Source organism: Penaeus vannamei, chromosome 8 (assembly GCF_042767895.1).
Source record: "Penaeus vannamei isolate JL-2024 chromosome 8, ASM4276789v1, whole genome shotgun sequence".
NCBI lineage: Eukaryota > Metazoa > Arthropoda > Malacostraca > Decapoda > Penaeidae > Penaeus > Penaeus vannamei.
This window is the reverse complement of record NC_091556.1, coordinates 12,256,941-12,271,940: the sequence shown is the minus strand read 5'-3', so window position 1 is coordinate 12,271,940 and position 15,000 is coordinate 12,256,941. Positions and strand designations below refer to the sequence as shown.

Below are 15,000 nucleotides of genomic sequence, written 5' to 3'. Positions count from 1 at the left end.
ACGATCGGCATGAAGGGGCCCGTGAGTATGCCCAGAGGGACGTAGGAGCTGGACAGGGTTCTGAACACCTGCAGCGTCACCTCTACAACCGCCCCTCCGTCTTCGAACACCTGTAACGGTTACAATACGCAATTACGTCCATCATAATTAACCCCCTGCGTAAACCTTTTCTGAATATATAATTTCACCTTAAAAATCACATTCAATAAATGTAAATGCAAAGGATATTCGACCTCATCTTACCTTGACGATAGTTCCCTCGGTCTTAATGTTGAAAAGTTCATTCAGATACATCATACACCAGAAGTTCCCGTGTCCGAACATGTTGAGGAACTTGCTGAACCTTCTCTTCGGAGACATCTTCAGAACCAGCCAGTCGCCAGCCATCTACAAACAACAGGAAAAAAAGTATCATTAATTAAGTCCACACCTGACACCGCCATAGGAGCTTCCAACCTCTGCACATCCCACAATGCATTTCGTCAGTCATGATCCTCGACACGATTCCGAACCCTTCGATCACGTGACCCGTAGGGAAGAACCTCATTTACTCTTTAGTCCTATCAAAAGGTCAGTTCTTGATTAGAAGTTTTCAAAGTTCAAGAGTTATTTTTATCACATGTACAGAAATGGGAGGAGAAAACTACGAAAAAGGGCAAACAAAGAGGCAGACAATAGTGCTGAAAAAATTATAACAATGATAATGATGCTGGTGATGGTGACGGAGATCGTGGAATAATGGCATAGTAATTAGGCCGTGGTGTTTGCAATCTGCACAGTGAAAGTAGCAACAAGACAAGAGGAAGTCTGAAAAGCAAAACAGTCATCCAGTTAATCCACTAGAGAGAGAAAAAAACAAGAAACACTCTTTTTCTTTAACAAATAATAAAGCGGGGAAATCGATACATAGTTTAGGCACATTATACAATAAATACAGAAATCAAATGAAGTTAAAAACCCACCCGCGACGGGATACATTTTGTAGCCAAAATTAAAAAAATCCGGGAAGCTACAAAATCGGCGGGCGGAGCTTCCCCGGAGTCTGTCCGCCCGCCCGGCCGCCCGCCGCTTTTGCCGCGGAGCACGGCTCCGAGACAGCATCGCACTGGCGGGCAGCCCGAAACTGTTTATTTTTTCCCTGTGTCTCATATATGTGACACCCGGGACGAATGGGTTTTAAGACAGAAGAACGCAAAGTATAAGAAGAGGTACAAGTATGTAGAGCAAGTAGCGTGTTGATCTACAGTTCAGAAAAGAGAGGAAAGTGGTCCAACCCCCCGCCCAAAAAAGAAATAATGTGAAAAAAAAAACCGTAACTCGATAAATCAATTGGAGTTGACGGTACTTGAAGGAAGACTCGAGACCAACGCCAATCTGATAATAAATTGGAAAAAAGACAGGCCCGATAGGATAGACACGAAATCAAATACGAAGAAAATAAAATAGAAAACGAAAACGATGGAGACAGAAAACGGTGTCACAAGGCACTCACTGACGAAGGCTTTTACTTCATTTTTCCCTCGACTAAATATCAGAATCACTAAGGGGACAAAAAACTCCGTCTTCGTATGGATGCTAGGGTATATATAAAGCAAATTCAGACCCTATAAATGAAATCCCCTTATGCAAGTTAAACGTGTTCATAGTGAAAAATGGGCAGCGAGAATTCGACAGGGAAATTATAAACTATGAAGACAAATTAAAGACCTAGTGTTACCTGGTAACGCGCTGAAAATGCTGTATAGTGCTTGCGGGGATATTTGTGTTAGATCTACGGGGAAAATGTGGGACTAATAGATATACTGCTGGCAAGTTAAGGAGAATGACAGCTGACGATGACAAAAAGAAAAGACTAAATCAGAAACTAGAATTTTAACAAAATAAATCAAGCGTGCACGAGTAACCAAAATATGCCTATCTGAAAAAAAAATGTTAAAACTATTACAAATCATGTGAAATGTTTTATTTCCTAGGCCAACAAGAAATCAAAGAGAAGGATCGAGACTGACCACAGACTAAAACAATATCTTGTCATATATATATATTTTCTTTTCTCTCTATTTGTCAAAATTACTGCCGCAAAAGATTGAAGGCGGTAGACACGCCCTCCGACATGGGCGTCCGGAGATGAATAGACCGATTCTTGTGGTCGCTTCTCCTTTTCACTCTCAAGACGTCCTGGGGGTTCCATCAAGACCCAATAATATCATCTTCCAGATAATACACGAAATGCGTTTGCGGAGGACAAGCTTAAAGACGATTTAGAACCCTTTTGTTTGCAATTGGTAATGTCAGAACATTACGAAATTCAATACTGATATATCTAGTTATTAGGTTTTATTCAACATTAAATCCAAGACAAAATAAAAGACATGAATAATGACAATAACTCTAGTCATCTAAGGCGAAGTTACGTGTGGGTGGAATATAAACACTTTTCTTTTTCTTTCCATTTTTAGGTAAGAGATCCAAACCCTCTATTACTATGGAAAACTTGTGTGATTCCAACACTAGATCAGTGTCAGATGAGGAATCCAAATTACAAAAAATTATGTAGTATGTCTTATCATTCCAAAATTAGACGTGAGGTAGACTAAACAGGAAAAAAAAAACGTGTGGATATTCTTTGTAAGAAAAAAAATCGTGTATTAGATCCAAACGAGGAAGAAATTACACCAAGGCATTCCCTAAAACATTCCATAAACACGCTATCGTACTGGGACAATTACACAAATATACTTACTTTAGATTCATAATTAAAGTTTCTTAATGGTTCACGGGTGTTTAAAGCGAATAACATTAAAAAAAACATAACTGAATATATGGTAGTGTTAAGAAATGAAATTTAACGACAGGTTAATTTCACTACACGAGGAACCACCAGTAATAACAATCAAATAAGGCCGAATTAAACGTTCAGCCCAAACTCCCTCATCACGTTCAGCCCAAACTCCCTCATCACGTTCAGCCCAAACTCCCTCATCACGTTCAGCCCAAACTCCCTCAGCACCTTCAGCCCAAACTCCCTCAGCACCTTCAGCCCAAACTCCCTCAGCACGTTCAGCCCAAACTCCCTCAGCACGTTCAGCCCAAACTCCCTCAGCACGTTCAGCCCAAACTCCCTCAGCACGTTCAGCCCAAACTCCCTCAGCACGTCCAGCCCAAACTCCCTCAGCACGTTCAGCCCAAACTCCCTCAGCACGTCCAGCCCAAACTCCCTCATCACGTTCAGCCCAAACTCCCTCATCACGTTCAGCCCAAACTCCCTCATCACGTTCAGCCCAAACTCCCTCATCACGTTCAGCCCAAACTCCCTCATCACGTTCAGCCCAAACTCCCTCATCACGTTCAGCCCAAACTCCCTCATCACGTTCAGCCCAAACTCCCTCAGCACCTTCAGCCCAAACTCCCTCAGCACCTTCAGCCCAAACTCCCTCAGCACCTTCAGCCCAAACTCCCTCAGCACGTTCAGCCCAAACTCCCTCAGCACGTTCAGCCCAAACTCCCTCAGCACGTTCAGCCCAAACTCCCTCAGCACGTTCAGCCCAAACTCCCTCAGCACGTTCAGCCCAAACTCCCTCAGCACGTTCAGCCCAAACTCCCTCAGCACGTTCAGCCCAAACTCCCTCAGCACGTTCAGCCCAAACTCCCTCAGCACGTTCAGCCCAAACTCCCTCAGCACGTTCAGCCCAAACTCCCTCATCACGTTCAGCCCAAACTCCTTCAGCACGTCCAGCCCAAACTCCCTCATCACGTTCAGCCCAAACTCCCTCAGCACGTTCAGCCCAAACTCCCTCATCACGTTCAGCCCAAACTCCCTCAGCACCTTCAGCCCAAACTCCCTCAGCACGTTCAGCCCAAACTCCCTCATCACGTCCAGCCCAAACTCCCTCATCACGTTCAGCCCAAACTCCCTCAGCACGTTCAGCCCAAACTCCCTCAGCACGTTCAGCCCAAACTCCCTCAGCACCTTCAGCCCAAACTCCCTCATCACGTTCAGCCCAAACTCCCTCATCACGTCCAGCCCAAACTCCCTCATCACGTTCAGCCCAAACTCCCTCATCACGTTCAGCCCAAACTCCCTCAGCACGTTCAGCCCAAACTCCCTCAGCACGTTCAGCCCAAACTCCCTCAGCACGTTCAGCCCAAACTCCCTCAGCACGTTCAGCCCAAACTCCCTCAGCACGTTCAGCCCAAACTCCCTCATCACGTTCAGCCCAAACTCCCTCATCACGTTCAGCCCAAACTCCCTCATCACGTTCAGCCCAAACTCCCTCATCACGTTCAGCCCAAACTCCCTCATCACGTTCAGCCCAAACTCCCTCATCACGTTCAGCCCAAACTCCCTCATCACGTTCAGCCCAAACTCCCTCATCACGTTCAGCCCAAACTCCCTCAGCACGTTCAGCCCAAACTCCCTCAGCACGTTCAGCCCAAACTCCCTCAGCACGTTCAGCCCAAACTCCCTCAGCACGTTCAGTCCAAACTCCCTCAGCACGTCCAGCCCAAACTCCCTCAGCACGTTCAGCCCAAACTCCCTCATCACGTTCAGCCCAAACTCCCTCATCACGTTCAGCCCAAACTCCCTCATCACGTTCAGCCCAAAACTCCCTCTGCACGTCCAGCCCAAACTCCCTCTGCACGTCCAGCCCAAACTCCCTCATCACGTCCAGCCCAAACTCCCTCATCACGTCCAGCCCAAACTCCCTCATCACGTCCAGCCCAAACTCCCTCATCACGTCCAGCCCAAACTCCCTCAGCACGTTCAGCCCAAACTCCCTCAGCACGTTCAGCCCAAACTCCCTCAGCACGTTCAGCCCAAACTCCCTCATCACGTTCAGCCCAAAACTCCCTCATCACGTCCAGCCCAAACTCCCTCTGCACGTCCAGCCCAAACTCCCTCATCACGTCCAGCCCAAACTCCCTCATCACGTCCAGCCCAAACTCCCTCATCACGTTCAGCCCAAACTCCCTCATCACGTCCAGCCCAAACTCCCTCATCACGTCCAGCCCAAACTCCCTCAGCACGTTCAGCCCAAACTCCCTCAGCACGTTCAGCCCAAACTCCCTCATCACGTTCAGCCCAAACTCCCTCATCACGTTCAGCCCAAACTCCCTCATCACGTTCAGCCCAAACTCCCTCATCACGTTCAGCCCAAACTCCCTCATCACGTTCAGCCCAAACTCCCTCATCACGTTCAGCCCAAACTCCCTCATCACGTCCAGCCCAAACTCCCTCATCACGTCCAGCCCAAACTCCCTCAGCACGTCCAGCCCAAACTCCCTCATCACGTTCAGCCCAAACTCCCTCATCACGTTCAGCCCAAACTCCCTCATCACGTTCAGCCCAAACTCCCTCATCACGTTCAGCCCAAACTCCCTCAGCACGTTCAGCCCAAACTCCCTCAGCACGTTCAGCCCAAACTCCCTCAGCACGTTCAGCCCAAACTCCCTCAGCACGTTCAGCCCAAACTCCCTCAGCACGTTCAGCCCAAACTCCCTCATCACGTTCAGCCCAAACTCCCTCATCACGTTCAGCCCAAACTCCCTCATCACGTTCAGCCCAAACTCCCTCATCACGTTCAGCCCAAACTCCCTCATCACGTTCAGCCCAAACTCCCTCATCACGTTCAGCCCAAACTCCCTCATCACGTTCAGCCCAAACTCCCTCATCACGTTCAGCCCAAACTCCCTCAGCACGTTCAGCCCAAACTCCCTCAGCACGTTCAGCCCAAACTCCCTCAGCACGTTCAGCCCAAACTCCCTCAGCACGTCCAGCCCAAACTCCCTCAGCACGTCCAGCCCAAACTCCCTCAGCACGTTCAGCCCAAACTCCCTCATCACGTTCAGCCCAAACTCCCTCATCACGTTCAGCCCAAACTCCCTCATCACGTTCAGCCCAAAACTCCCTCATCACGTCCAGCCCAAACTCCCTCTGCACGTCCAGCCCAAACTCCCTCATCACGTCCAGCCCAAACTCCCTCATCACGTTCAGCCCAAACTCCCTCATCACGTCCAGCCCAAACTCCCTCAGCACGTCCAGCCCAAACTCCCTCATCACGTCCAGACCAAAATCCCTCAGCACGTCAAGCCCAAACTCCCTCAGCACGTTCAGCCCAAACTCCCTCATCACGTTCAGCCCAAACTCCCTCATCACGTTCAGCCCAAAACTCCCTCATCACGTCCAGCCCAAACTCCCTCTGCACGTCCAGCCCAAACTCCCTCATCACGTCCAGCCCAAACTCCCTCATCACGTCCAGCCCAAACTCCCTCATCACGTTCAGCCCAAACTCCCTCATCACGTCCAGCCCAAACTCCCTCATCACGTCCAGCCCAAACTCCCTCAGCACGTTCAGCCCAAACTCCCTCAGCACGTTCAGCCCAAACTCCCTCAGCACGTTCAGCCCAAACTCCCTCAGCACGTTCAGCCCAAACTCCCTCATCACGTTCAGCCCAAACTCCCTCATCACGTTCAGCCCAAACTCCCTCATCACGTTCAGCCCAAACTCCCTCATCACGTCCAGCCCAAACTCCCTCATCACGTCCAGCCCAAACTCCCTCATCACGTCCAGCCCAAACTCCCTCAGCACGTCCAGCCCAAACTCCCTCAGCACGTTCAGCCCAAACTCCCTCATCACGTTCAGCCCAAACTCCCTCAGCACGTTCAGCCCAAACTCCCTCAGCACGTTCAGCCCAAACTCCCTCATCACGTTCAGCCCAAACTCCCTCATCACGTTCAGCCCAAACTCCCTCATCACGTTCAGCCCAAAACTCCCTCATCACGTTCAGCCCAAAACTCCCTCATCACGTTCAGCCCAAACTCCCTCAGCACGTTCAGCCCAAACTCCCTCAGCACGTTCAGCCCAAACTCCCTCATCACGTCCAGCCCAAACTCCCTCATCACGTTCAGCCCAAACTCCCTCATCACGTTCAGCCCAAACTCCCTCATCACGTTCAGCCCAAACTCCCTCATCACGTTCAGCCCAAACTCCCTCATCACGTTCAGCCCAAAACTCCCTCAGCACGTTCAGCCCAAACTCCCTCAGCACGTTCAGCCCAAACTCCCTCATCACGTTCAGCCCAAACTCCCTCATCACGTTCAGCCCAAACTCCCTCAGCACGTTCAGCCCAAACTCCCTCATCACGTTCAGCCCAAACTCCCTCATCACGTTCAGCCCAAACTCCCTCATCACGTTCAGCCCAAACTCCCTCAGCACGTTCAGCCCAAACTCCCTCATCACGTTCAGCCCAAACTCCCTCAGCACGTTCAGCCCAAACTCCCTCAGCACGTTCAGCCCAAAACTCCCTCATCACGTTCAGCCCAAAACTCCCTCATCACGTCCAGCCCAAACTCCCTCATCACGTCCAGCCCAAACTCCCTCAGCACGTTCAGCCCAAACTCCCTCAGCACGTTCAGCCCAAACTCCCTCAGCACGTTCAGCCCAAACTCCCTCATCACGTTCAGCCCAAACTCCCTCATCACGTTCAGCCCAAACTCCCTCATCACGTTCAGCCCAAACTCCCTCATCACGTTCAGCCCAAACTCCCTCATCACGTTCAGCCCAAACTCCCTCATCACGTTCAGCCCAAACTCCCTCATCACGTTCAGCCCAAAACTCCCTCATCACGTCCAGCCCAAACTCCCTCATCACGTCCAGCCCAAACTCCCTCATCACGTCCAGCCCAAACTCCCTCATCACGTTCAGCCCAAACTCCCTCATCACGTTCAGCCCAAACTCCCTCAGCACGTTCAGCCCAAACTCCCTCAGCACGTTCAGCCCAAACTCCCTCAGCACGTTCAGCCCAAACTCCCTCATCACGTTCAGCCCAAACTCCCTCATCACGTTCAGCCCAAACTCCCTCATCACGTTCAGCCCAAACTCCCTCATCACGTCCAGCCCAAACTCCCTCAGCACGTTCAGCCCAAACTCCCTCATCACGTTCAGCCCAAACTCCCTCAGCACGTTCAGCCCAAACTCCCTCAGCACGTTCAGCCCAAACTCCCTCAGCACGTTCAGCCCAAACTCCCTCATCACGTTCAGCCCAAACTCCCTCATCACGTTCAGCCCAAACTCCCTCATCACGTTCAGCCCAAACTCCCTCATCACGTTCAGCCCAAACTCCCTCATCACGTTCAACTCCTCGCAGATGACAAAAGGCGGGGGCGGTCACCTCGGATGACCCTGACATGATCCACACCAGGTAACCACGTGAATAAGAACAAGCCTGCCGTTCATTTGCGGCCATAGAGGTCGAAATGGGCCTTCCCTCTCTCCATTACGCTAATGGTTCGTGTGCGTTAACGGAGAGGAAAGGAGAGGATGGCGCAGCGTAGTGACCATATCTGAAGGACCATATCGTTGCGGCGAGGTGTATAGTGACGTCACTCGCTGCGAAAGGTTCCCACGTGAAGCTCGCTCGCGTTATCTTACCCAAATGAGGCCTTCGCTATCTTTAGGACGGACCCTCAGGACCTCGCCGCACGACAGCGAACTCGCCGTGACCCAACAGCGCACGAGGGGAAGGGGAAGGGGGGGGGGGTGGAGGTGACGGTGGGCGTGAGGTTTGGTCGATCTCCCGATGTTGGGCGTAAACAGGAAGGATTAGATTCATCAGCCACTGCCGGCCTGAGATTTGAAGGATTCGTATACACACAGGCACTGAAACGCACAGACACACACACAGGCACTGAAACGCACAGACACACACACAGACAATGACACACACAATCAATGAGACGCACACATTGATAAGGGAAAGCCTGGATCCTTTCTACTGAGGTTAATTGTATTCGTATGGTCTTTGCGTACTCTCTATCATCGTTTTTGCCTTTTTTCTTTCTCTCTCTGGTTCTCTGCTTTGTTCTCGTTCTTGGTCTTCTCTCTCTTTCTCGTTTTTTTCTCATTGTCTCTTTCGTTTTTTTTTCCTTTTCTCTCTCTCTCTCACATTATGAATCTATCTCCATCCGTCTCTCCCTCTTCCTCTTTTTCTTCTTCCACTCCCTCTCCTTTCCCCTCTCGTCCAATTCCGCCTCATTTACCCTCAGGCTCGGGCAGCAAAAACTCTCTCTACTGCATTCGAACAATTTACATGGAAAAGACTGATCTGAATCCGATAAGACCGCGATTAGACTTTCAATTAACACCCCTTGCTTCAACTCGAGCGCCGGAGCAAGTCCACGGTGCAACTCGTCGGGCGTAGGAATTCGGTCGCTTTGCTAATTTCTTTTTTTGCGACGCCCGACCCAGTGATCATTTATTCTACGGATATCCATACACACTTAAGTAAATACATATCTATCAGTTTAGACATGCATATCTACCGGATAGATGGATAGATAAATGTATATCAAATAGATAGACAAATTTGCCTTTACTTCTATGCATGTCCGTATATAGGAATATTCACTGGGTGAGTTTCAGGTTTGTAATAGCCTAAATAAGTATCGTCTAATATTGCCGACGGTTGGCAATGTGTTGCTACTTCTTACCGGCATAATCAGTTGTTTTTCTGTGCGTATGTGTATGTGCATGTATGTGCGTGCGTATGTGCGTGTGTGTGCGTATGTGCGTGCGAATGGCGTGTGCGTGTGCGTGCGAATGGCATGTGCGTGCGAATGGCATGTGCGTGCGAATGGCATGTGCGTGCGAATGGCATGTGCGTGTGCGTGCGAATGGCATGTGCGTGTGCGTGCGAATGGCGTGTGCGTGCACCTGCGAATGGTGTGCGTGTGCGTGCGAATGGCGTGTGCGTGTGCGAGCGAATGGCGTGTGCGAGCGAATGGCGTGTGCGTGTGCGTGCGAATGGCGTGTGCGTGCGAATGGCGTGTGCGTACCTATGTATGTGTGCGTACGTATGTGCGTGTGCGTACGTATGTGCGTATGCGTACGTATGTGCGTGAGCGTACGTATGTGCGTGTGCGTGCGTATGTGCGTGTGCGTACGTAGGTGCGTGAGCGTGTGCGTGCGTATGTGCATGTGCGTGTGCGTGCGTATGCGCATGTGCGTGTGCGTGCGTATGTGCATGTGTGTGTGCGTGCGAATGTGCATGTGCATGTGCATGTGCATGTGCATGTGCGTGTACGTGCGTGTGCGTGCGTGCGTAAGTGCGTGTGCATGCGTGTGTGTGCGTATGTGTGTATGCATGAGTACATTGTCTCGTCTGTCTGTGTCTCTTCCCCCATTCTGCTACTGGCAGCATAGGTTTCCGTGGCAAATGTTTACAGCAGGACTGGGTACCCGTCTGAGAGACAAATCTCCAACGCAAGCTCGCAACACCCTTGAAGGATCTCGTGGGCCGGGGATTTGGGCGGGGGATATGGGCGAGGCCGATCATAACAGGCGGTAATTCTTTGCAGTACGGACGCGCAAATACGAAGTCCCCAACTGCACGTCGCAAACTTTACTCAACAATCTAAATTGCCGTGACTGGGCGTGCCCTAAACCCCGGGAAACGTTGCCTGCACCATAGTATGCACGGGAAGATAGAACCGAGATTCGCGCAATCTATACCGAGAATAAATTCCGCGAAATTTATCCTTTATTCGTGTTGTCGTTCGTATCTGCAGATTATTTCTTGCACCGACGGCTGCAGCTTAAACTATGTTGTGCCCTACTCTATTTCTTCCGTTCTATAAGATGGCGGTGCCCATTTCCCTCTATCTACACGCGCGTCGGTCTCTTTAACTTCTACCCATTTTTCAAATGCCCTAAAACCCTGTCAAGTTACCCCTTGGGGTATACATCTTGGCTCGTCCGGTCTGAATTTTTTGCACTTTGCCCAGGCTCCGTAGGGGTACACCTAGCACAGGAAGGGCCGTCACCTCTTTCTGCACATTTTAGCGCAGATTATAGCAAAATACTGTCACGGAATAGACAACCTTTCCAATTTGACTCGATCACAGTTGTCACGAATCATTTCCCGAATTTCCGAATCACATCTGAAAATGTAATACTTTGTACCCCTAGTGGCAGGCTTACCGAAAAATAGTTCCACTTTTAAATTGCATAATACGATATCCTGCAGGTTACTATTACCACTAACCTGATTCTCTGATGTCTTCCAGTTCCTCCTTGTTTACATTGCAAATCAGTAACTTGACAATTCCAATAAGGGACGTTTTCATCGTAACATAGGGAAAGAATTCAGAAACACAAGTACCACTGTAAACAAACTTTACTTCTGAAACAAGAATGGGCACTGCGAGTCTGTGAATCTTCGAGACTGACAAAATTTGCCGGTAGAGAGCAGCGCAGGCAGCCATCTTCCGGCAAGTATTTGTTACCGGATGTAACGAGTAATTCTAATAAAAAAAATTACATAATAATAAGCATATTTACAAACTATGCCTTTACTAAAAACGTATTTCCGTATATTTTCAGAGCAATCAATATACTGAAATACAGGGAGTGGCCGTGACGTCACGAGCTACATAGGATAAAACAGTTTAATCGGGGTTACCGCTCAAGTCGCTTGTTCTCTGCGTGGCGAAGGGAGTCGCGGTGCCTTTTCGTTGATTTCCTCGTATCTATACAGATGAATTCTGATATCAATCCTAACTATGATTTTATTTTCTTCTCCACGCCGGCGCCGTCCTTTTGAATGCTTCAACTTCTTTCTTTATCCATTTTGGCTACTCTGGCGCCAAAATTTTCCCGTTCTTGTTTAAAGCTAATAAGGGCTTTTTCTTTAGTGTCCCTCCTCTTGGATCTTCCCTTCGTTTTCTTTGAAACACGACTACCGAAGGAGCAAGAACAGGAGAGCGAGAGAGAAGGCGAAAGATGGAGTGGGGAAGGGTGAGGGAGCGAGCGGGATAAGGCGAGGGATAAGGAAAGTGTGAGGGCTGGCTCAAAGGAGAGGGAGGTCATGGGTGAGGGCGAAGAAGAGGGGAGGGGTAAGGGAGAGGGAGAGGGATCGTAGATGTAGAAGGGGAGGGAGAAGAGAGAAGACGGTACGAGAGAGGAGAGAGGGGGGGAGACGAGAGGAGAGGAACAGAGAGAGAGAAAGGGGGGAGAACGAAGGAGGGAGAGGGAGAGAGAGAGAGAAAGGGGGAAGAAGGAAGGAGAGAGAGAGAGAGAGAGAGAGAGAGAGAGAGAGAGAGAGAGAGAGAGAGAGAGAGAGAGAGAGAGAGAGAGAGAGAGAGGAGGAGGAGGAGGAGGAGGAGAGAGGAGAGAGAGAGAGAGAGAGAGAGAGAGAGAGAGAGAGAGAGAGAGAGAGAGAGAGAGAGAGAGAAAGAGAGAGAGAGAGAGAGAGAGAGAGAGAGAGAGAGAGAGAGAGAGAGAGAGAGAGAGAGAGAGAGAGAGAGAGAGAGAGAGAGAGAGAAAGAGAGGGGGGCGAGAGAGAGAGGGAGGGGGGCTGGAGGGAGGGAGGGGGGAAGGAGGAAGGGAGAGAGAAGTAAAAATACTCCTTTCTAACCATTTTCAGATCTTGGACTAATTTAAAAGGAACGATTTTCAGAAATGGCGTTTACTTTCCACTTATTTTGATAGCTCCACTTATCGACAGCTCCATTAACGTAAACTGTTTATCCCTCTCTGCTTCATATTTCACACCCTCTGTTCGCTTTCTTTGCCTCTAATACAATTCACTCATTCTCTTTCTCTCCCTACTTACCTATTCCATCTTGCCATCGACCTCTCCTCTTTCGCTTTTACTTTCTCTTTCTCCTCCTCCTTCTAGAATCAGCTGAATGTTGGTCCAAATACGGTTACTGTTTTGGTCGCAAGGTGAACAAGGAAACCGAACAGTGCACTTTATCATGAGCCTTATAGCAGCGTGACGAAAATATTGACATGGTTTAGTATTTCCCGAAATTTTAGCACTTGGTTGTGCATTGAAGAGAAAAGGGGCCAGAGGTGGAGGGGAATGGGAAGGGGGGAGTAAGGAGAAACGTGGCAAGAGAGAGGGAGGAATAAAAGGAGATGGAAAGGTGACGTGAGAGAGAGAGAGAGATAGGAGGGGGAGGGAGGGAGGGAGGGAGAGAAAGAGAGAAAGAGAGGTAGAGAGAGAGAGAGAAAGAGAGAGAGAGAGAAGTAAAGAGAGAGAGAGAGAGAGAGAGAGAGAGAGAGAGAGAGAGAGAGAGAGAGAGAGAGAGAGAGAGAGAGAGAGAGAGAGAGAGAGGCCCCAATCCTTAAACATTATATGAAGGGAATCCCTAAGCAGAAGGAAATTCCAACCCAAACTACACCAAAACGGGAGCATCCACGGCCTCAGGTAGCGGCAGAAGGCGGGCGGGTGGCGCGGGCGTCCGCCAAAGGAGAAGGGGTGGCTGCGGGGGCGGGCGTGGGGGCGGGGCGGGGGAGTCGGGCGCCACACTGACTCCCGCACGAAGCGTTGCCAGCGCCAGGGGATTTTTCTCTGAGGAATGGGCTTTCGGCTTTTACCTTAAGATCTCGTTTTCCTTTTTTTTCTTCTTCTTTTATTAGTCTGGAATATTCATGTTATCATGAAGGATTCTCGGAGAACTCAAAATGCGCAATTTCAGCAACAGGGACACCGGGAGGGTTTCTACTCTTCTGAATCCTGGATCCCAGCTGTAGCCTCAATGGCCCGTCTTCAGCTGATCCAAGGGAAATGTTAAACTCCAGCCAGCAGCCGAAAGGAAAAGCGGGCGATCCGGCCACCCAGCATGGCGGCGCAGGCTACACACTCGTTCCAGCCTGGCGCCGAAGGACGGAGAGGCCGCGTCGTCACCCAGCGCAGCACGCCAACGAAATCCTACTCCCTTGCTATCCCAAACATCCTTCTCACCCTAACCAGTCCGTATCACTCTAATCACCGTATCCTCATCACCCTCATCACCTTATCTTCGGAAACAACGGGGCCCTTCTCATTTGACACAAGATACTGGCAATGAAAGTTACGATGTGATACAAACACCTTTTCATTCCATACGCAGCCTGCATGTCGCCTTCATCTCATTACATAATTATAACAAAAAGCCAATTCACACAATCAATAAAGGAAAATGAATTCTCACTCCCACTATAAAGACTTTCATCACAAAGTAATAATATGCCACTTATAATTTCAATACTTTAATAGCTTCCTACTTACAATTAAACATAACAAATAAAGCACAAAATGACAGCTGATCTTCCAGAGACTGAAAGTGTGTGGCGGGTGGGGGTGGGGGTGGGGGTGGGGTTAGAAGTTATATATGGACATTGGGCACTGGACATGTTCCGAACGCGTTTAACAACAAGTTACACCGAGAGGGAAATACAAGAATAAGCTTAGTTTAGACGAGACCCCCGAGTCATAACAAATCCTGACTTCTGTTTTTTTAATACCGGAAATTTCCCGTTTCCTTGAGCATTCCTTTGGCATTTGGTAGGTTGGTCATCTTCGGAATTTTTTGCTCTGCCACTGGCAACACAGGCCACAAGGTTCCGTCGGCAGATCAATGAACGGACGCCGCCCGACGCTGCGTTTACGCCACCTTTCCGGCGTCACAGAGAGCGCTTATTTGCATATACGTTCGTGAACTTTGGGTCCTTCTCTTTTCCTTTATCTTCGGTTTGCATTTGCTTCAATGAATGAAATGCAGCGCTATCTGAAATACGCACGAACACATGCACGCCCGCGGGCATGCACACACACACACACAGGCACACGCACACACACACACACACACACACACACACACACACACACACACACACACACACACACACACACACACACACACACACACACACACACACACACACACATATACACAGGAAAACACACACACGCACACACACACGCACACACACGCACGCACACACACACACACACACGCACACATACACACACACGCACATACACACACACACACGCACACGCACACAAACACACACGCGAAACAGAATGAAACAACATAAAATATAGATTAATAAAAACACAATACCAAGAATCAGGTCATAAGAAATAATCCCCCGAAACAACTAAGCTCTCTTCATCTCATCAAAGGAATGTAGACGAGGTGTTCACTGTTTGCTCTCTCTCTTTCTTTCT

The 15,000-nt window shown here is 49.5% G+C and overlaps 1 protein-coding gene across 1 annotated transcript in view; it reads right to left on the bottom strand.

Annotated features, from left to right (window-relative positions):
• Positions 1-11,222, bottom strand: part of LOC138862268 (uncharacterized) — a gene marked incomplete at its 3' end in the record, with an annotated part of 11,318 nt that extends 96 nt beyond the window's left edge. The window contains 3 exon segments of the mRNA XM_070123972.1: positions 1-110; positions 244-387; positions 11,044-11,222. The exon segment at positions 1-110 is cut by the window's left edge and continues 96 nt beyond it. Of these exon segments, the coding sequence (XP_069980073.1) occupies positions 1-110; positions 244-387 (254 nt within the window).
• Positions 11,223-15,000: the final 3,778 nt, after the last annotated feature.